General features: G+C 38.5%; 2 protein-coding genes across 2 annotated transcripts; both read left to right on the top strand.

Moving 5' to 3' along the window:
* Positions 1–17,881: 17,881 nt before the first annotated feature.
* Positions 17,882–18,613, top strand: LOC149079571 (uncharacterized). The gene has a single exon (XM_089240427.1). It carries the CDS (start codon positions 17,882–17,884, stop codon positions 18,611–18,613), a length of 732 nt encoding a protein of 243 aa, XP_089096553.1.
* Positions 18,614–19,169: 556 nt separating this feature from the next.
* On the top strand, positions 19,170–21,095 carry LOC149079572 (uncharacterized). Its single transcript, XM_089240428.1, has one exon. It carries the CDS (start codon positions 19,170–19,172, stop codon positions 21,093–21,095), a length of 1,926 nt encoding a protein of 641 aa, XP_089096554.1.
* Positions 21,096–23,860: the final 2,765 nt, after the last annotated feature.

A 23,860-nucleotide genomic window follows, 5' to 3' on the forward strand; every position in this document is an offset into this window, starting at 1 on the left:
AGCGAAGCGTGTCTATCAGCGTCGGGTTGATGCAAGAATACTAATTGACCTGGGTGAAAATTCCTATCTTTCGCGAATTTTCGTTGGTAATTTTCCTGCCTCTCTGCTGATGTAATTAGACTTTCACGCACTTTGTTGAATGTGTACTGCAGTTGTGTTGTTTTTTGTGTGACAAAATCAGAATATGAGACACGTGTATGTGGAGTTGTCTGATTAAGAATGTCTGTTGGAAGTGTAGGGTCGTAGGAAAGATGTAAATATGCTGGCTTTTCCTGTGTTGCTTGATGAATAGTTGAATTATAAATTAATTCATAGTAATTAATGTATTCATCCCAATCAGTTGTTCCTAGTGCAAATATTGAGAGGGACTTCTTCAAGTTAGAATTTATCCTTTCACTTTGACCATTGGATTGTGGGCACATCGCCGTTGTTTGCAATTTCGTTACCCCTAGGCGACTACAAAGTGTTTTAAAAAGGTCACTCACAAAATTTGAACCTTTGTCTGATAATAATTTCTCAGGAAATCCAAAAGTGCAAGCAAAGTCAAGGAATTTCTCTGCTGTTGTTTTTGATGTTTGGTCGGGAACTGCGTACAGTTTCACAAATTTTGTGAAATGATCAATGAACGTAAGTATATAGCAGTTTCCACGTGAGGTGTCAGGCAATCTTCCGACAAAATCGCAAGAGACATATTCCATTGGTCGAGATGGAATAAAATGACGTTGCAATGGAACAGGTGGTACTCTACGAGGAGATCGGAAAGATATGCAATGTGTGCAAGATTCTACGTAATGTTTTGTATCTGTGTATAAATTATCCCAGAAATACTTCTCTTTAATGGCGTGGTATGTTTTTAAGTGTCCAAAGTGTGTCAAGTGGTTGGCTGCAAGAATGTGTGGCTTGAACTTGTTAGGTATAACTATTTGTAGTATGATCTTCTGACCCCCTGAGCGAGTGATAATCCCTTTGTGCATAAGAAGACCATTCGATAGGACATACTTAATCCTGAGCTTTGAGTGTTGAGTGTTATCGTCTTCTAATGTAGAGATTATGGTTGACAATTTAGGATCTTCGCGCTGAGCCAACTTTATCTCCTCTATGGTAGGTAAAGTGATCTGTACTGTATTCACATGAAAGTCGCGTGAAAAAATATCGGCGACTTGGTTTTCCGAAGATTTGATTAATTCAAAATCATAATTAAATTCTGAGAGAAATGCAAACCATCGAGTGACTCTGCTTCCTGGTGAATCCCATTTCGATAATTTGGTCAAAGCAGCATTATCACGCCTAATAGTGAAATGTCTACCATACAAATAGTACTTGAATGCTTTTACAGATTCCACAATGGCCATTAATTCTTTTTCCATAATAGTGTATCGAATTTGTGTGGGATTTAACTTCTTGGAAAAATATGCAATTGGATGTATGACATTAGAATTGTCTATTCTCTGCCCAATCATTGCACCTAATGCAACGTCACTGCTGTCAGTAGAAAGGATAAATTCCTTGTTGAAATCCGGATGAATCAAAATTGGAGGTTGCGAAAGTTTTTGTTTTAGAATGTCAAAAGCATTCTGGGCCTCTTGAGTCCAATGAAATTTTCTACTCTTTCTAGTGAGGTTAGTAATAGGTGCCGTAATATCTGAAAAATTTTGTATGAAACGCCTGTAATACCCAACCAGCCCAATAAAACGGCGAATTTTCCGTACGGTGTTGGGAACTGGAAAGTCTTGTATCTTTCTAATGTTTGTCTCAATGGGGCGAATGCCTGAACTGTTCAAAGTATGACCTAGGAATTCGATCTGAGGAACAAGAAATGAACATTTAGCTGGATTAAGTGTCAAACCAAAATAGCGGAACCTCTCGAATAGTTTTATCAATTTGTAGAGCATTTGTGAGACATTGTCGGCACCCAAGCAAAAATCATCAATATAGTTGGCAATTTTCAAATCCGAAAGAGGAGCTAAAAGTTGATCTGAAAGATTGGAAAATGTTTCCGGACTAGCATTCAAGCCTTGAGGCATAGTTTTGTAACGGAACGAGCCAAATGTAGAGCTAACTGTTGTCATGTCACGATCCTCGGGTTTCAAAGGAATCTGCCAAAAAGATGATGATGGATCAAGGGAGCAAAAAAGATTAGATCCCCGTAGCATTTCCAGTAAGTGATGAATGATTGGTAGAGGATATCTTGGATATTTTAAGTGAGCGTTCAATTTTCTATAGTCTACTACCAATCGCCATTTCTGTTGCTTCGGGTCTCCTGAAGGATTTTTCTTCTTTATCATGATCAAAGGGAAGCTTATGTGACTGTCTGATTTTTCAATCAAATTTGCTTGTTCTAATTCATTTAACTGACATTTTAATTCGTCTCTCAAAGCGTAGGGAACATTGTAGGGGCGAGTAGATGGTAGTTTTGATGAATCTACTTGTAAAATAGGAGTGATTTTATCTGTACAACCTATGGTGTAAGCGTTTACTAAATATATCACCAAATTCAAAAAGTAATTTCAATAGCTTCGAACGAGTTGGAAGGTCTAAGTGGCTCAGCTCAAAATCATTTTCCGACAATTCCTGCCTGCGTAACTGTTTGATTTCCTCCATGTCTCTGATTACTACGTCATTCGTGATTGTACCTACACGAGTGTTTTTGTTTAGAGCCACTTTTCGTGCGGTCAAGTTCGAAAGCATAATGGGGATCGTTTTACCTTTAGAGATGGAGCACACAGCTCTATGTACTTCTATAGCATCGTTTTGTAGTGTAGGTGTCAACATTATATCATCCCCTTCACTAGCCAAAATGTCCGTTTTCAAATACACTACCCTGGATTCGTGTGGCAAAAGTGTGATTTTCGTTGCTAGTCGGGCGTACTCTGTGGATAATGTGTTACAAGTTGGAGAATTGGCGTCTCGTATTTTAATTTTTGTATTACCAGCTTCTAATATATCGTTATCGAGGTTGAGTGTGAATTTGTGGGCCTTCAAAAGGTCATAGCCAATTATTGCTTGGTATTCTGTAGCCAAATAATTTCTGATTATAAAAAATGAATGAATAATGCATTTATTTCCCAAAGTGAGAGGGATTTTGAATGACCCCAAAATATCTAGTGGCTCTCCTGAAATAGATTTAACTTTGACATCAGCGTTAGCTTTTTTTATCCGTGCGTCATTTCTGATTTTCTGAAAAACAGAATACTGAAGTAATGAGACTGAGGCGCCAGAATCAATCAAACTGGTTGTTTGGCAACCAGCAAATTTGACATCAGCAACAGGAAGGTAGAAGTCATTTTCTTGTGAATCCAGAATCTGTGTGTTTATCGTTTTAACTTGTGTAATACATGTATCTTGTTGCGGCTCTGTAGAAGTTGAAGTGGTATTCATGTTGGGGGAACGGACTCTAGCCGCGGAAGTGGAAGCACTTTCGTTCGTTCCCCTAATTAGTTTAAATTACCGGAATGAGATGTGTTGTTCTCAAATCTTACTGATCTGCCTCTATTGCTTCTTCGAGGATGTAAACGTCCTCGATTAGAATGAAATGTCTGACTAAAATTTTGAGTGCGTGGTGCGTGTGAACGTTGGTTGAAGCGGTGCTCAGGATTATAAGCATAGCATTCTGAAGTTGTATGATTGTTTCGACCACAGTTTTCACAAAAATTCTGAGCATAATGAGGGTATCTATGACCTTCAAAATCATTGAGTGGAAATCTGTGTGAAATTGTTTCGTTGCAGCAAGTGTTTCCACCGCAACCTGCGGTCCACGCCTGTGTATGAGTATGTTGCTGTGGGGGTTCAGAGAATGCTGGAGTTGTGGAAGGGTTATTTTCAAAACGAGATTGCGCACTGTTTTCGTGCCTTGGCACGGAGTGCAGTTGAAGATTTTCCACCTGCTTTTGTAGAGCAGCAAGTGTGTTGTGGGTCAGTTTTGTGTGCGTTTCTAGTAAGCTCCTGATTTCTTTATCTTTGCTGTTTTCTACATTACAAATTGTCTCGTGTTGTGTTGATGATTCATTAACTTGTAAAGTTTCAATGAAATTCACAGCATCTTGAAACGATTGGGGGGTCTTTCACTAAAATAGAACTTTTGTATTTTGGTAGGAGGCCTTCCAAGAATTTGGCTAGTCGTGTTTGTTCGTAGAGTGATTTCACTTCGGGTTTACTGATATCGGCATTGCCGAAAAATTGTTGTGTATTTGTGGAAACACGAGCAGCGTAGATTTTGATCCCTTCGTCGGAGGACATGCGACAATTCGAGAAAAGTTGCTGCCGTGTAGCAAGGCTTGTTTTGGTGGAGAAAAAATCCAAAAATTTCTGTTTAAAGTTTTCATAATTCTGCTCATTTTCCAAATCAACATTGTTAATGATCTGTGTCAACGCATCTCCCCTAACTCTGGATTTTAGCAACAATAATTTCTCTGATTCAGTACAATTTGCGGTTTTTGCGATTGCCTCTAACGTATCAACAAAATATCGGGGAGTGACAGCGGATACGTTGTCAAAATGGGGAATTAATGCCTGGCACCCCGCTAACTTATTAAAATTGCTAGGATCTACAGCCATAGTGCAATGTATTCAAAAGATTTCACAAAATTATAAATTCAAAATTCAATGAAAGTAAATGTAGAAATTCCCAAAACACAAAAAGTTTCCATACAATAATAAATTTCAACACCAACTTAATGTTTCTTTTTTTCCCTTTTAAATTATCATTATGACCATATCAATTTGAACATTCTCTCAAGAGTCATCATTTGTTCATGTTTTAGCATTTTTATCTGAAGGTGATAAAAGGGTAAATTTATGAATTAAGAACAGTATTACAAAAAAATAAAATTTGGAATAATACTGTAAGGGAATGGTCACGGTACCATTGTTATATCGAACCACTGGAAGAATATATATATATGTAATTATCTAGATTAACCCAGGCTCCTAGTGGTCCAATATACATTTAGAATAAAACGATGACTCATGAAAAGAAGGAATCAGTTAAATTTCAATAGCATTTTAATATTTAACCAAATGATCATATGAAAAGAACGAGTTATATTTACACAAAATAAAAGTCAATTAGAAAAATCCATTTCCACGATATCAAATCTGCATAATACATAAACAAAATACTGTATGTTCAATTATAATAATTTTAACTTGATGTTGGAATATCTCTCTTTTAATCACTTTTTATACCTAATTTCACCATCTCTGCCCCCTGTTAATTCCTCCTAATTTAGGTTTTAACTAAACGTCTATAATTTACTAGAATTGTGGTAAGAATTTCTTTCCTACCTTTTCCTCCATCCCTTTCATCACGGATGATCGCCGCTCCTGATGCTACAGTTGAAATGTGTTTAAAAAAAAATTCTACTCTTTCTACATTTTTTTCCCAACTTGATTTCTAGTTTGCACTAATCAATCTGCTTTAATTTTTCAAAGATTCCAAAAAGTAAAGTTTTGAGGGGTACCAACCCCCTATTTCTAATTGGTAGTCCGGCTTCAAAGAAAGATCCTTCCATTGGGTGATGAGGATTACGTAGGTACAAATAGTATTAAAATTGACATCATTGGTCAAGGTTCACCCCCTACGATCTTTCGAAGCATATGGGAGGAAGACGTTTTCTGTGGAGGGGGGGAGGGGGTGTTTGTACAAAAAAAGAAGGAAAAGAAAAGTAGAGAGGAAGCAAGAAAGTCAGGAATAAAGTCAATTGCCTGCAGGTGGCAATACAATGGTCAATAGGCTTCAGTATATAGGGGAGCGAGAGAGAAAAGAAGAATACGAAGCGGCTATTACGCAAACTTTGAAGGGGCCCTTTAAGTAAGTGGCCATAAAATTAAGGAGTGTTGATGGAGGCGAAAGAGCATGTTTTTTACAATTTAAATGGCTCAAGTCCCCTTTTCCCTTTTCTCTTATTATTAAATTACATTGGGCTGGAAATTGGACCTCTCCCGCTTCATCTGATAGCGATGGCTATTGACGCCATAGCAATACACCATCGTTTTTGTTCTTTATTTTTTGTTTAATAAATGGGCTTTATGAATAAGTAACGTTTGTTTTGTTTTTGAACCTTTATTTGCCTTTATTTTATCCTCAATTTATGGACATGAGTGTATATTTTGACCTTGGAATGCTCAACATGAACATTATCACGTGTTGCGAACAGTGTTACATAGCTCTCAGGATTCGTCAAATTCCTCCGTATGGACCGTGAAACACATCTTTTTAGCTGTTTTAGGAGATCACCAATCACTTTCCTCTCTATACCGAATTTCAATAGCGTCTGTTTCTCTGAGATAGACTTAAATATGTCTTGAAAAGTGAAATGGAATTTTGTCGCGATGTCTTCAATTGTTATCATGTCAATGCTATTGTTGCCAAGTCAACAGTGCATTTTTCTGTGAAATTTGTTGTTTGAAGACGTACAACAATGATTTCGAACGTTTGTTGTGATCAAAAATATATATATCCACTGTATACTTTATTTATATATAAAGACATGCATTTGCATGATTAATTAATTCGTCAAGGTCTTTTCTTCCGTATTACAATTGCTAGACCAAATTGCATCAACTGGTATGCACAGTGCTCTAGATGATCAGAGAGGGAATAAAAATTGAGTTTTTAAATTATTAATCGCCGAAAAAATAAGCACTAATATTTATAATCGTTTCAAATAACCCATAAATAAAAGTTAATAAGTAGCAAGCAAAGGAAATTATTAATAAAAAAAGTATCTTGGGAGGGATATTAAGTTCAATCTTCAGCCATTGATGAGATTCTAACTTTTGGTTGAGCAGAGGAATGAGGTGGTGGTGAGTGGAGCGGATTCTCAGAAAAAACACAGGTTGACAATTTAGTAGAAAAAGGGTCGCGGAAACTTTCGGGTGGGTACTTCTTCCCTGTGTCAGTCTTCGATGGTTATTGGAGGACTTGGAGACAACTTTTTTTTGTCAGTGATATTGTATCAAAATTGGGAGAATCATCTGGAACCACAGAAATTCTCTCAGATCTATTGCTGTCCTCACGTAAAGAGGTCTCGTTGATGGATGTGTAGAATTGAACTAATTATTAGGAGTGGGATTTTTGTAGTAGGATCGGATCTTTTAATGGAGGAATTTAGAATAATTGGAGTGTTCAAACAGTGGTGAGGAAAAGTGGGAATATTCTAATTTTGGTTGCAGTTGTTTCTTAAAGGTCGAGGTAGAAATCGGGCTACCGTGAGGGAGTGGATGTTGGGGGTGGTTCCCGGTTTCTTCCCGCTGCAGTCTCCGGTGATTTTCTGGAGGACGATATGGAGGCTAATCCATCATCAATGGAGCGTGTGATAACGAGGTGTGATAACTCGAGGAATATATATCTGGAATCACGGACATTCTAACAGGCCACCCCATTGTTTCCTCTATAAAAAGCGGTCTTACTCTTTTAATTAGATCGATAACTAAATTTTATTCGGGATGTGCGATGATGTAAGTAGCACATATCAGATTTTAATTATGATAGTAGTTGTATACGGGAAGCAATTGAATGTTCGGTAATGAGTCCTTAGCACTAGAACGGTCAGAGTCGAGAGAGTCATTTTGAATGTTTTTGATTTTGAAACGTAATAGTTTCGACATTATGTAATATGCACACTCAATTTTTGGCGACTTTTCAATATTTTTATACTTTTCTCGGTGTACAAAAGTTTGAAGATATTGAAGGGTTTGTTTGGAAGATATCGACGTTTATACTTGGAACGGAAAAGAGCAGTCATTTTGACTGTTATATGTAACGTGTACGTTTTCTTGTTTTCTTGTTGGGGCAGGCGTTGTACGTTTTTTTTTATTATATTCCATATCATTCGCTGATAGCACACACAACAAAACGAATATTCACTAGTAACATATAGAAGAAGTAAGAAAATAAAATAATGATATTTGTTGCAACATCTTAGCAACATTCGTCTAGCTGAAAAGGCTTTTCGTGGGGGCAACAGAATTTCACATATTCTGAACTGAACACCATTTATCATTTACCTATGGTCTGTGTTATGAAAATTGAGGAAACTTTTTTCTGATCTTTCCTTTTTTCTTTTTTGTCAGAATTCAGATAACTTTTCATGAATCCATGCTTTGAAACATTTCTATAAACAGAGTATGGAAATGGCTCTAAGAAGAGGACGTGATTGAAGAATAATGATATTTTACAATACTAAATAATATTTCGAACTATGAATCAGAGGCTGAGAATACTTACGATGCATACTCTGACAATGAAGATCGTGATTTTCTACTTCATTCAACAAAGAGCAATGAGTGATTCCGAAAGTGAATGGTTATGAATCAGATAACTCCGTTGAAAATGAAAGACAAAGATGTATTTCTAATACATTCGTTTATTCTTCATAAATTAATTTGTATAATGAAATTTTAGAGGTGCGCTAGATTTTACTCAGTGTGGAAATTCATGGTAAAGTAATATTATGTATTTTCCATAGCGTGCGCGAATAACTAAATAGTCTGAATAGAAAAGACTGTGATACACATATAAAAAGGCCTGCGCACATCATCAAAATGAAGCAATGGACGATGTGATGTAAAATTCAATGCGAGTTCATCTTTTCTATGGTAAATCTTGTCAAAGGTTGTCTCCTACCTTCTCATATTTAAAGTTGGAGAGTCATTCTATGGACAGGCTGCATACGTAATAAGCAAAGACAAATTTCTTCAAATTAACCATGTAAGATAAAGTTTGTTACTATTTGTTGTAAAAATGTGATTATATATATATTATGTGATTAAGCACAAATTGTAGCGCATATTTAAGCACATATCGTAGTAAAAAGAATAAGCAGTCGAAATGACTGCTTTTAAAAATTTTGTTACGAATGCGGGCCGCGAATCCAGTGCCCAGACCAGAAGAGGTATTAAGATCAAAGTAATGTTCATTAGATTTGTGTTAACGAGACCTAGCACTAAAACTGCTTAAAACGGGCACTAAAAAAATTTTCGAAAAATTTATAATTAATTAAAGAAAGGAAAAATAACTAGAAGCTATGAAGCTCGAAATAGGAGTCCGAAAACTGGCTAAAAAATTGGTTGATCTTACTCCGTCTGTTTCGAACTGTAGTTTGAGTTGGAACGCTGCAAATGTTCAATCATCGCACTTCACTCACAATCTTGGTAAATCGGAATATAGATGGCAGCACTAAATCGAGCACAAAATGTCCTATACGTACTCATACAGTTAGGTACACACACACTCACACTTCCTGCACAACTCAATCGGTAGTAAATTTCCCATGGCGATAGACTGGAGTTGTGCTCGGTTTGAAAGAAAGAAAGTTTAATTTGGATGCCGCTGTGGTTGTCGAGTGTTGTGATTGATTCGTTTTGTGAGGGAGGACCCGGGATTCTTCCCTTTAAAAATTCTCGCCACAGAGAGCAACAGGCCTGCAATAGTAAGAATATTCATACATCACACTTCACTCAGACTTCATAATATAGATAGCGCCGCTCAAAAAATTCACACACACAACACCATACACGCACTTAGGTGCGTAAAAGTTTGGATAACCATGCAATTATTATAAATTGTGATTTCAAGTCGAAATTAGTGTTGTTGGTCCCTCATGATTAGGTCAAGTCAAGGACTACCACGCGGAGCCCGAAGAGAAAATGATCGTGAGGCATTTTCGAGTTACGAATAATTCTCGTTTATTTGTTGCATTATTTGGAATATTCATCATCATTTTTATAGTTAAAACACAACTATCTTATTTAATTGCTTTAAAAAATTGATATAAAAAAACATTTTACCCCATTTATGTTTCTACAAATGTAAACTCATTCAAGCGCCAGGTCCCGTGTATACACTTCTGATGGCGGCTGTGGTCAGTTTAATAGAATACTGAATATGTACAGTACGCACAACTTTTAACCGAAAAATGACGATATCTTGGGTTCTAAAAGCTGTATAATGAAGCGGTTTTTACCAAAAATTATGGTTTGTGATTTTCTACCCGACTGTGTGCAATTCGTCTTGATGAGGGGTCATCTACATATTTATTATTGTTCAAACTTCAAAATCTTCAACGCGCAAACCCTTATTTTTTTTCCATCTTATCTAATTTATCGCATTGCACACATTTACCGTAAAAATAAAATTTCATCGCTGTAAGTGTAAAAATGAGAGAGATAGATATGAGTGAAAATGTGTTTGGGGACACTCCAAAGATTGATAAACTGAATTTGAAGGTTGATTTTGCAGGGGGAAAACACACACACACCAAAGAAGTTTCGAATGATAAATACTCCATATGCTAAGCGAGTGTTTGGATTTTTAGTGCTGTTAAAAAATAAATAGTTTCTATTTTATGGAGGTGAAAAACACTTTTTTTTTATTACTCTTCATTTTAGTGACTATATCCGTGATTGAACGAATATTTATACCAATAATTGTTTTGAACGCTGTGTCACAAAGCAGTTGTTTGTGACGACAATTTAATCAATTTAGAAAAAAATATAAGATTTTTCCGTCAAACAATTGCACTATTTTATATTATAACTTTGTTTCATTTTGCAATTCCCCAATTTCCAATAATGCTTAAAAAATACGGATGAAACGAAATGCCGTGGTTTTAGCAGAGACGATTCCACCAACAGGACCTCGTGGTCAGAATTCACACGAATGAGTCATGGAGGAGTGATGTTTACGTCTGTTTGTCCGAAGAGTTCGCCTTTGTATTTGCTGCGTCCGAGTGGTCTTTGGATGAGAATTGGAGAGCCATCTGTTGCAAAGTGTTGAAAGTTTTGTCATGACTGAGGTTAATAAAGCTTGTCCAAGCTGACGAAATAGGTGGCGTGTTTCTTCCATCATTAACGAGGAAATTCTGGCATGTTCTGATGAAGTATCCCTTGAGAAAATTAATCGTTATTTATCGTTATTTATTGATTATTATCTCCATAAATATCAACATCAATCAAATTGTATACTATTAATTTCTTAATTCTTTGCACATTATTATATTTACCATTTCAGCTCATGAATATTTTCTAAGGAATGTAACGAATTTCTGAAATAGCGAAAAATTGCAAAACTTTGTTGTTTATTTGTTTACTCGAATACTTAAAAGAATGTTTGAAAACCGGATGGATGACTTATTTATCGTCTCACCGTATACTTAAAACAATAATTGCCCATTTCAGTAAAGTTATGAGCTTCATATTTAAACATTTTCGCATAATTTGTCGTGAGAAATTTTTCAAATGAGTTTCAAATTTATATCTAGTATATGGTCCCTAAAAGTGGTCATTTTCATATAATCGCTCATATCTCGCAAAATAGAGGTCAGATTGGAATGAAAATTTATTCTGTTGGGCTTCCGACTATGCTAATTCTAATGAAGTAAAAATTTATGTATGCTTCTATTCATAAATTTTTAAAAAATATGTTTTAATAACTCATAACTCAAACAAGATGTTTCTGTTTAACATTACGACATTAGTTTTTCAATAATTTATATTTCACTAACTGTTCGTTCAAAATTCATGAAATTTGATATTTCGGCATTTCTTGAGATACCGAATCCAAATATGGAAGAAAAAGACGGGGTTACTATAGTGTGAACTTTCAAAAGTTGGATCTAGTTTTAACATCTAGATGACCCCTTAAGAAAAAATGAATTTAATACACTTATGGAAGATCTTAAACGAAGAAGAATGCTACCTTTCTTTTCTTTTTTTTACAGTAAATAGAACCCAAGATATTGCCATCGTTCGGTTAGAATTTGCGCGTACTGTACCTAGAATGAATAGCCATGGTTGTTTGAAGTGCATTTACGATATGAAATAAATGTCCAAACATGGGGCCCCAGGTACAGAGCTCCGTCAACTTCTTCTACCCGACCCTGTGGGAGCTAATAACGAGTACGTTCGCGGAACGAATTAAGCTCGTTAACCGAAGTCCCACTGTATATACATGTATATGTAGGGATTGACATATAAAACCGGTGAAAGCCCGAATTTCAGAAATTGGCTGGGTCAACTGAGGTGATCACTTCGCCGTATATATATGTATATATTACTGCCGGAACCCGAATTCGTGACAGGGCCGGCCATTCGTGAATTGGCCAATTTCGTTAAATATTGACCCGGCGAGTTCGCGAATTAGCTGGTGATCCCTGTCCAAAGTCTGATAACAAAAGATATGATTCGGGATCATCGTCAAGTTTGTATATTTTTTCGCGATTGTCCACGTTAGTGATGGCAGCCCATCAAGCCACAGTCGCGATGCGGTAATAGTTTTTTTTTCTCCAAAATTTGGCAGCAAAAACGATAAACCTATAATTATTTTTATAGTTTTCTCACATTTTTTCTCTCGTCACGTAGAACCAATCCAATACAGCTGACATGTATAACACGTTAGCGATTGAAAAAATGGATTTGGCTCTTACTGGGCCGCGTAATTCGCAAGTGCACCGCCATTTCACGCTTTCACGATTTTTCTCGTAATTTTTTCCTTGCTGATCAATTGGCAAAAGCAGCAACTGGGAAAGAGACACCGGACTTTTCAGTACTTTTCCCACAATCATGGGCGGCCAACATTTTTCGTCAGGAAGTAATGAATAAATACCGATGGACAAATGAGAAGAAAACTGGTCGAAAAATCTATGCCCTTCTTCCAACGGTTAAGTGAAAGTTTAGGAAATGGACCAGAGAAATGGTCATCTTCTTCTCCGAACATGGTCCATTTCCAACATATATGGCAAGGTTCCATCGACGAACTGCCAAATGTAAATGCGGAGAAGAGGGCACTCCCTTTCATTATGCCAATTCATGCCTACTGACGAAAGATTTTCATATTCGTGAAATGTCTGAAAATACTCAGACCTGCAAAGTCAATGTCCTCAAGAACATTAAAAGATTGGTAAATTTTATCCAAGAACATCAAGATAAAATTATCATTCCTAGAGAGGTGGACTTATAAATTACTGTCGAAGAGAATTTTCCGTCGGACTCGGACTCTGATTTTGAACTTTAAGTCTGTCTTGCACGGAATGTATAGCTAGGTCTATTATACTTTACAGAAACGTATATGATTCATTTCTTATATAATGTATATCAAGATATCAAAAAAGATGTATGGAGAATTGCAAACATACATTGTTGGCAATAGACATAGTAAAAATGCCAATTCGAAAAGAATATCATTCTCAATACAGTATTATATACACATACAGTGAGTATATGTTCTTTGCCCCCCCCCCCACCTCTGGAAAAAGTTGAAATGACAGGCCTGGTTTACTATTTCATTCAGTGACGTCATAGCCGGAGGTGCTCAAGCACACACGATAATTTGTGGCATGGATCCGAGCACCCCCAGAATTGATTCAGAAATTAAAATTCCCAATATGAAACTAAAGACGAGCACCCAGAGTTTCTAAACAATTCCAACGCCCCTGATTTTATTATAATTTCAAAAGAGTATCAATTTAAGAAATCGTATTTACCTGTGAGCTGAAATTTGTCAAAATTTCATATCCTTTCAACTGATAATTTATTACATATAATATACAGTATATACTCTGGATTGCTTTTCAATTTACTCGAATGACGAAAATATGAAGGAATGCTAGAGGCGGTTTCTTGGTTTCTTCAACAAAAGTTGGTGGCGACTAGCATGCCAGTCGCCAAGTGATTCAGTCGCGTTCGATATTTCGTCGCCAAGACGCCAATTTCCTCGTGTGAGGGCGTCTATTGAAATATGCGTGCTGGTTTTCTGGAAACGGTTTCTCTTATCAGTTGCCGGACTTTAGTTTCCCCGTGTAAGGAGGACCTTAGACTGGTTACTTGACCAGCAACTAGGGATTGAGTGCAATTATAATAATGGTTTAATATGTGCCGCTGGATGAGGAACGGGCGTACGTTTCTTCCCCGTTGATCCGATGGACGGGGAGTGACGGATGGTGCCGTCCTGCTGAAGGTCCGGTGGGACCATGGGCTGCCAGGGTGTTCTTACTGGTCATTTGCGTGGGTAGGAAGTCCGGTGATGCGATGCCGGCCGGCGTTCGACCGGTGGTCTTGGTGGGTGGCTTCTAATGGAGCTACAACGTTGATGACGTCACTGATCAAGTGTGACTTTTAAAGATGGTCTCCTGAAATTTCCCGGTGAGCTGTCTTCAATTAAATCTGCGAATAAGAAGGGTAATAACCAGAGGAACAATTTGAGATAACTTGAATTGAATTCGGTGACTTTGTTCTAGAGATATGAATTTTTGATTTGCACATGTTAAGTCTACGGGGTCTATTAGAAAATTTTTTTTTGAATCCTTTCTATGTTTATTTTGACCATAATTTTGAAAATTTCCTATTAAGAGACCTGTATATTTCTCTCCTCTTCAAACCGCATCGAAATATCTTTAGTTGTTAAATATTTACAATCGTTTGAAATTTTTCTCGTAATGGTTCCTACGAGAGTCTAACATGGTGTAACTTTATAGCGACAGAATTTTTTACGAATTGTCCTTAAAAATAGCACAATATTTTGCCTGGATAATCTGTTTTGATTGCATTGTTCCGCCGCAAGAACCGAATTTCTACGATTAATTGAAGTTTTTATATGATTTTTCAAAATATGTTGTTTGTGCCAGGAGTCCCTGGTCAATTATGTAAACATTGCGGCCAAACGATAAAGATATACTATATCGATTAGAGTTTTGTAATTTGAGACCATGTGTCCCGATCAAAATGACTTTCATTGACCAATTGTCCCGTATTCGTACCGTTTTCTCCTCGAATAGTGTAATTGATGCTGCAGACTGTGTTGACACATGATATTACTCCAGGTCATACGTTCCGTTTTGGTTTCTCAAAATTCATTGAAACTGAAATATCCGAGAGTGTGAGAATGGAAAAGACACCCCCACCAACGGAAAAAGTGCTGTCAACCCCAAAGAGGTCTGCGGACGGACGCTATTATTTCAGAAATAAAAAGATCAACGACTCCATTGAGTTACAACATCATAAGAAACGGAAAACTCCCCGGGTAAAAAATAAGAACAAAAATGTCGATAGATTCCTCCAAATAATGATTTCATCGTCGGACGAGGAACAAGCCGACAGCACCGTAGAGATTTCAAACGGGTCTGAAACTTTTCATAGCTTAGAGATCGACTCGTATATGGATACGGAGAGCTTTCTGAACTCGACACAGTTAACACCCCCACTAAACGATGATGAACAAATTGTATCTACAGAGGACTGGCAGACTCAGTATGATGACAAAGACGGTGTCTCACAAGAAATTATAGGAGAGGAAAATGAATCAACGGCAACACATAGTCCATTGACAACATCAAGCAAGAGTTCAAAGGATCAACAACTGTATTCGATTCACGACATGATCAACAGCATGATCCGAATTAATACAGTTTCGGAACTTGACACTTCCATTCGTCAGCTGTTGGATGAATTAATAGATCTGATCCCCGAAGAACAAATGAACATACTCGATAGAAAAGGAGCTGATAGTTCCCTAAATAATTATGAGACAAATGGCGATAGGGGAAGCCATACAATTTCTGATTACAAAGACCAATCCTTGAGCTCCAAATTCTTCAGGGCTCCATTAGAGGAAGAAGATATGGATGATATCGTTTCTCCCAGTAGAGAAACTAAAAATTCAAAGAACATTTCTCAAAAGAAAAGGGAGGCCATATATAGCAGCCTCAGTCCTTTTCTTAAGGATAAATCGTCACATGGAGACAGACCAAAGTGGAATAAACCTCCCGACTCCAAGAGAGATCCGATGGATATTTCCAAAAATCGGAACACAGATGAAAAGGAATCCTCAGAAGCAAATGAGATATCACCTAGCTCAGCTGGGAGAACTATTCATGAACGGACTGACAAATCCTGCAACGCCAAAATGAATCCTCAAGTGCTTCCTATTAACGCACGAAAAACTTTCAAGGTAGATGACATCATCAAGGACTTGTTTCAAATCATAAATTACACTACGGGAGTGGGTAAGAATTTCAAATATGGGATACCAGCGACGCACCGGAAAAAAGCGAAGAAGAGGCTTGATATCCTATTACTGTGGTTGGGTGACCAAGAGAAGACTCTTACAACAAGAGCCACCCAAACACAGCAAACTGACGAAAGGCATGACTGGAATCATCCCACTGGAGTTGACATAATCACACAAACTGAAGAATGTTACAAGAAATCGCAGAGGGAGATCGAGGAAGTCTTTGGCATTAACAAAAACAATGAACTCACAGGCAGTAAGGAAAAGTCCCAACCACTGAGGCAAATGAATAACAAGACAAAACAGTGGAAATGTAAGGACGGCTCAACGAATAAACAAAACAACTATCTACACACCACTGAGGCTAAGGTGCCAATGCATATCACGCATAAGACAACTCCCAATAACCACACGCCAACGTCAATACAAGCATCGGACCAAAGAAGGGATACAGAAGATGACAGTGATACTAGCCAGTATCTTACCGTCGAAGAAGTGGATTATACAAGAGAAACTATGGATGAGAAGACTCATCCACATAGAACTAATATACAGAAAAGGCTGTATAACATGTCCCTGCAACAAACATGAAAAACCGGGAGAAATTTGGAAAACCATGGCAAAGATACCGAAGATGATCTCGAGAGTGGTACATTCACCGAAGTACTGAACAAAAGACAAAAGCGAAAGCAACGGACCACAGCAAATGTAACCACAAGTGGTAAAACCTTCCCCCTGCTGTTGTATAGGAATAAAATTATGAAAAATCTACAAGCCACTAGTAATATAACTTCCCTTCATATTTTCAACAGCAAAATCAGTAACATCAGGAATATTAAAGGTGGAACTGCAATAGACTGTTTAAACCAGAACGATCGCCTGGAACTTAAGCGGTGGATTTTAAATGACAAAATCCTGAGGCAACTTTATTTTGTCATAATTCCAGATGATCATCTGCCACGACCTAATTCAGTGAAACAGGGTCGAAGAGCGACACAACAAAATCAAGGATCCTTTGAAAAACAAGGATGTCAAGCCAGCAGGAAACAACCAAGAATTTGGACGTCAGTTTCTGGCCGTGGCACGATAACATCCTATTCATCGTCAAAAACTGCAGGTGGGATGATACCTAAACGTCAGCTGACAAATGGCACCACACTCCCCTATCCGAAGAGGACGGTCTCATATGCTGATGCATTGGAAAATATAAACAATTTCCCTCTGCATTTGAAATTCTTTGAAGATGATTACATCAATCGAAAAATCATCTTAAATGACTTCTATGAACAAATGGAATATGAGCAACTATCTGACTATATATATGATATTATACCCAGGAAAAACGACATAGTAGTGAAATGCGCCCACTCATTAGCGGCTAAGGTCATCAGTGTCGCTGTTGGAAATAACTTCAAATTAAAATATCATCTATCGGCAAAGGGTGCCGCAACTTACGTATTCTAGTCTATAACAGTACTAATGTCCACAAACCTTAAAATACTTCAGATTAACTTGAACAGGAGTGAAACTGCCACTTATACTATGGTGCACCATATTTCTGAGAAAAAAATAGATATAGCCTTAATCCAGGAACCGTGGCAGTATAAAGGAATGCTTAAGGGCCTTCCTGGTATGTGGATGAAATTTAATTCACAAAATTGTAAAGCAGCTATAATAATAATTCCGAATAACAGAATAATTGCATCAAGTTTCTTGACATTCAGAAACAGTGTATCCGTAAAAATTTGTTTGACAAATAAAGAGCTAGTTCTGACATCAGCTTACGCCTCCCCATCCCAAAAAATAGAAGACACTATCACTGAACTTAATATTATTTCCCAGACAACTGGCAAAACTTCTTCAATCATTGGTGCCGATATGAATGCTCACCATATACATTGGGGTTACAAGGACATCGACAGCAGGGGACGTAAACTTTTAGATCTACTCAGGGCCCAACATCTTTCACTTCTCAATGATGGCAGCTGCACCTATAGTTGGGAGGATGCTTCGGGCAGCCCTGACGTCACGCTAACGAACGATGTAGACATCTTTCGGAGAACCCACTGGAGCATTTCTGATGAAGACAGCTTGAGTCCCCACTTCTATATACATCTAGCTCTGACCGAAAAAGCTAATTTACAAACCATCGCCAAGTATTCAAATTCTGAAAGAAGAGTTAGAAATTTTCTTCAAACTCTCGGTAGACAAATGCCTGATATCATTAGTGACTTACATCATGCGAGAAATAGAGAAGAGCTAGACAACTCTATTTCAAATTCATTTAATTTAATATCATCAATAGGCAATAGGTGGCTCAAAATAACCACAACCACCAAAGAAGCTGCACCCTGGTGGAACAAAGAACTGGAGATGTCGAGAAAAGCTCTACGGTCTAGCAAGCGAAAATTCTACGCGGCCACCGATCAGAATAGAGGTGTATTGAAAGAGATTTTCCATCGAAGAAGGGCCTTGCATAATAAGCTTATCAAAAAGACCAAACACCAAGCGTGGAAACAATTTTGTGAGGCTTCTACTAATCCATTCGGCAAGGTCTTCAAGGCAGCTATAAGGCAAAAAAAAAATTACGCCTCAAATATTCTCATATAACCCAGACAATGACAGCCAACGCGTGCAAGCACAACAATTACTTTCCGACATTTTTCCTGATGAAGGAAATGAAATAGGTCAGTCTTCCCAGACAGCTGACTGCGAGCGCATTTGTTTTGTTGAACCAGAAATTACTTCTAGCGAAATCAAAAGAGTCATTAGTCATCTAAATGACAAAAAAGCGCCTGGAATAGACATGATCAACAATATCCTGATCAAAAGAATCAACAGGACGTTCCCTGAATTTTTGTACGTAATGTACAACCGATGCTTCCGACTTCTGCTGTTTCCTACACACTTTAAAAACAGTAAAGTATTACTGTTTTTGAAAAAAGATAAAAATCCTATTCTACCTGAGTCATATAGGCCTATACATCTCCTGTCGACTGTAGGAAAAATATTTGAAAAGATAATTGCACAACGAATTGTATTCGAGTTAGACAAAGTTAATTGGATCAATGACCACCAATTTGGTTTCAGACATGGTGTCTCCACTGAACACGCTCTGGTTGCCATTCAGCAAGAAATTAATACACAGAAAAAGAAAAAGCACGACATGGCAATCATAACTCTTGACGTTCAAGGGGCTTTCGACTCTGTTAAATATCCAGTTATCCGCAGCAGATTAAATGAGGCTCCAATTTCCTCCCAGCTAAAGAAAATAGCCGAAGACATCCTTTCTAACCGTACAGTTTCAATAGTTACTGGCAGTGGAGCAGTGTCGAAACAATTAACTCAAGGTTGCCCACAGGGGTCCTGCTCTGGCCCACTATATTGGAATCTGGTACTTAACAACATCTTCCAGCTCAAGTGGCCAAATAACGTGCTGGTCCAGGCCTATGCGGATGACATTATCGTATTGGTCTCGGGCCCCACGGTGGAGGGAGTTGGTAAAAACGCCTCCAGCGTCCTGGCTGATATCAGCAACTGGCTAACTGAGAACGGCCTTAAATTAGCCACCAACAAAACAAACTTCCTATGGGTCTCCCCCAAAGGGAAACGTCCGCCACAAATTCGTTTGTCAAACAACTTCATCAAGAGACTCCGCAAAATTAAAATTCTAGGTATCCATTTTAACGACAAATTGGACTGGAAAGACCATATCACAGAGCTGAACACAAGATCCAATCAACTACTCACGAGGCTTCACTGCATAGCAGGCAGGAATTGGGGAATCAACACTAGGATGCGCAGGACTCTTTACATCACGGTCGCACAACGTATTCTGGTGTATGGAGCCGCCATATGGGGAGCCAATGCTACCGTATCCCTACAGAAGCGCCTTGACTCAATTCAGAGGGGATATCTGCTATATATCTCTAAGGCCTACTCAACTACGCCCACAAATGCACTACAAGTCATACTGGGATTGCCCCCACTCAGTCTCCTGGTAGAATGTGAAGCCAAATTTAGCCTCTTGACCCGTCTGAAAACTCCTGTTACGCTGGGGAATGGCGAGACACTTTCCTACGTCCAGATGGAAAGGAAAATCACAGGATGGTCCCAGCATCCTTCACAATCTGTGGAGGAATGCCGCATTGACCTAAAAGGAGAAATACACCCACAGGCTGAATATAAGATATACACTGATGGCTCCAAGACTGAGCATGGAGTGGCTTCGGCCACGGTTACCTTTCAGGATGACTTGAAGATAAGTAACTGGAGCAATAAACTCAATGATCTAAATACGGTATTTCAGGCGGAGCTGTTTGCGCTGCTCACAGCTACGCAACAGGCAAGCGCTAGCAAGAAAGAAACACACATTCTTTCTGATTCACTTTCTTCATTATATGCGGTTCTAGACCCCCTATCACGCCACATGATGGCTCGGAAAATTAGAGACCTGTTACTGCCAAATAGACACATCTATATCTCGTGGATCAAAGCGCATAGTGAAAATACTGGGAATGAAGCAGCTGATCGGTTAGCCAAAAGAGCAACCGAAAGACCAGAAACAGATTTCTCCATCCTTCTTCCAAAGTCGTGGGCGATGAAGAAGTTGCAAAATGATCTGTTACAGAAATGGCAATCGCGATGGTCAAATGACACGAAAACAGGTCGTAAGATATATGAAGTTCTCCCACAAGTTAAATGCTCTAGTTATGGCTGGTCTAGAGAGGCTATTTTATTTTTTTCAGAGCATGGCCCCTTCCCCTCCTATCTTCATCGTTTTCATAAGAGTAGGTTTTCACGCATGTGTAAATGTGGAGGGGAGGGAACCGTCTTTCACTATGCTACGGCATGCGAGTATACCAAGGACTTTCATTTTGGCTCTACTACGCCACAGAATTACACCACTTGGAAGAAACAGTTACTGAGAAAACACTCCAGAATCGAAAGAATTAAGCGCCTTATTAGATACGTCATTTCAAACGAAGACAAATTAACAGTCACGAAACAGTGCCAAAGTACGAATGTTTCAGCTCCCTCACAAGCTGATAACAACCCTTCATCAGACTCAGACTATGATCCTCTGGCATGAAATGCGATATTTTGGGATTGTCTCACGGTGTCTTTGTGCGCGACTTCTGATAGACAATGAAGTTCCCTGATTCCCGTTGCTGTCAATGGACAATGTCGCCTGTCTTGTATATATTATATATATATGAGTGTTTATATGCTTGTATATATATGTTTATGTATCTTATATATGTGTGTCTATAGTTATTTGTGGGCCCCCTTCGTGGCCTGCTGGCGACGTGCGTATGCACCTGCCCATGTAACCTCAACTTTTTGTCTTCTTATCCGCTGGTGGTCTTTGGGTGCTTAGTGCTCCGGATATTGCATCGCTCTTCCACCATGGCCCAAACCCTCTGGGTGACCAGCTTATATCCCCTATGGGGACAGAGCGGGGGCCATGGTCGGTTTCGGGTCCTCGGGTGGTCTTGGTGGCTGGCGCGGCTTTCCTTTTTCCAACATAGCCCAGCCGTAAGGTACCTGCTTATATTCCACAAGGGACAGAGCGGGGGCCATGTTTGGTGTTTGAGTAATTTTTTCTCACACACACCCAATCACGTTGCTTCAACCTCTGCGATAATTCGCTTAACTCGACGATATCTTCTTTTCGTATCGGTTCACCGAACAGCGGTGCAAACTAGGTAATCTCTGTTCGCTCTAACTTGGGTCCTGATGTAAATAAACCGCTGTGCCAATTTTGGATATCACTCCGCATCCTTTATCTCTATTGGTTGTAATTTTACCATCCCCTTCATTACGTGTTCCGAACACGTGCGTGTTTTCCTCAAACGTGAGATTGTAAATTCGTTATGAAGAATTTTCTTGGAAAATTTTTTTCACTGTTCTCCAAATTTTGTTGAAATAAAAACTGTTGATAACACTAATTAAAATAGAAAGAGGTATATATCTCCCAAAAAATATTCGATAAGGTATTCTGTCGTTATCATGGCACCATACCTCAAGCGTTGGAATGACAGGGCTCCAGTCCGGGTGCCTGCGAGAATTCTTGTCATTTTTTTATTTTTTCACGCTAAAAGTTTACTATATGGAAAGGCTGTTGAAAGGTTGGTGTGAGGGCCCGCCAAAGATCACAGCCTGGGGGGGGGGGAGGGTCTTGTGGTAGGATGAGGGGCCATGGTCGTTACAAAAGTTTGCGCGAGTTGTTTATTATTTTACGGCAGATAGTGAGAAAAAAAAATCCCTCATTTTTTCTTATTACTTTTTTTTCTTCAGAATTTTAAAATTTCATTTCTAAGCTAATTTACGCCGTATGATTTTCGTGGGCCGGATATGCTACCAATTATAACGTGAAACAAATTATGAGAAACTTACCGTTGTGTTGCCGCTTTTTATTTTTCTTGCGGGTCTGTATAATTAAATGTTTCATAATTATCCACGGGCTGTAGCAGTTCCAATTTGACGAGAGAGTCATCCACATTATTCCGTTTCTTTACTTCAACCTGTTGTTGATATCCTATTTTTTGTCAAGACAATCTCGGTTTTTTTTATCCGTGCTTAGGTTGCGAGCCATGACCCCAACATCCAGCAGCAGGAGCCCCTGGACTGGGATCTTTAATGGGCCCCCAGGCCAGACTTTCTCACCGGATCTATAGTGTCTGTCATAATGAGGCTAACTGAATCAAAAATGAGCATTACTCTTTCGAACCAGATTTTCAAAACGTTACCTTCACGTCTACGTGATAATCTTCAGACTTCTTCGGCTCGACGCCTTCGATGAAACCAATATTACTTCCTCCCAACAAGCTGCTCAAGCAGGAGTGCGAATTCTTTTGAAATGCGTATATTCACCCCGAACGATTGAGTGAGAAAGGCGTTAGTCTGTCCACCCACCCTGAAGACATAGCAGCAAAAACGCTTTGCATGAGGGGCAAACGACAAAGGGCAATATTTTTGTCAACCTTCACGATGGTAGACGAGCATCTTACCACCATGCCACTCGGGCACTTGTTGCAGGATAGGAAAATTGCATTTAAATTATTTGGGATGTTGCAGGCCAGCAGCAGGCATACGTAGTAGGGCAGTTAATAGGAAGCATTACAGTACAGATTAAAAAAACTTTAAAGATGTGGTGTCAATCTTAGAACAAGTCCCAATGCATTATCTGCTTGGATTGAATATAGAAACCAATCAACAAACCAAATGACGTTAAGACCGTCTTAAATACGTTTAAAATTACGTTTTTCCTGTTAAATTGAAAGGAATGACATACGAACACTTGCGATGAGACACAACAGCAAATTTATGCAATTACAGTTTCTCAAGTTATACAGCAATTTAGTTCTAAAAAATTTAATATTTAATTTTGATATTTCATACTTCGATATATGATTCATGGTTGAATTGAAAAAATACTCGTATTATTTTTCCTGTAACACAGGAGAGCGATAGAAATGCACCGTTTTTTGCATTGTGGTTTTAACTTATGAAAATAAGTTAAATTTTTTTTTGTTGGTGACTACAACATCCATGACCCCCACATCGTGGAGAAGGCCCCTAGGCTGGGACTTTTGACGGACCTCCGGATCAGACTTTCATTAACCCTTTTATAGTGAATTTATAGCGTGAAAAAACAAAAAATCATCAGAATCGTTCCGAGCCCTGTCAGCCCTACCCTTGTGGAAGGGACCATGACAATATCCAAAATATTGAAGAAAATGGCATGTATTCCAAACATGCTTTCCCCATATCTTGCAGTTGGGCCCCCTGGGTTGGTATTTTTAAACGCCTCCGGTCAGATTTTTCACGGACCTTTCTATAACGAATTTATAA

This window comes from Pholcus phalangioides, unplaced genomic scaffold, assembly GCF_987345545.1.
Source record: "Pholcus phalangioides strain wild (caught in Gottingen) unplaced genomic scaffold, Ppha-v1.0 ptg000012l_1, whole genome shotgun sequence".
Taxonomy (NCBI): Eukaryota; Metazoa; Arthropoda; class Arachnida; order Araneae; family Pholcidae; genus Pholcus; species Pholcus phalangioides.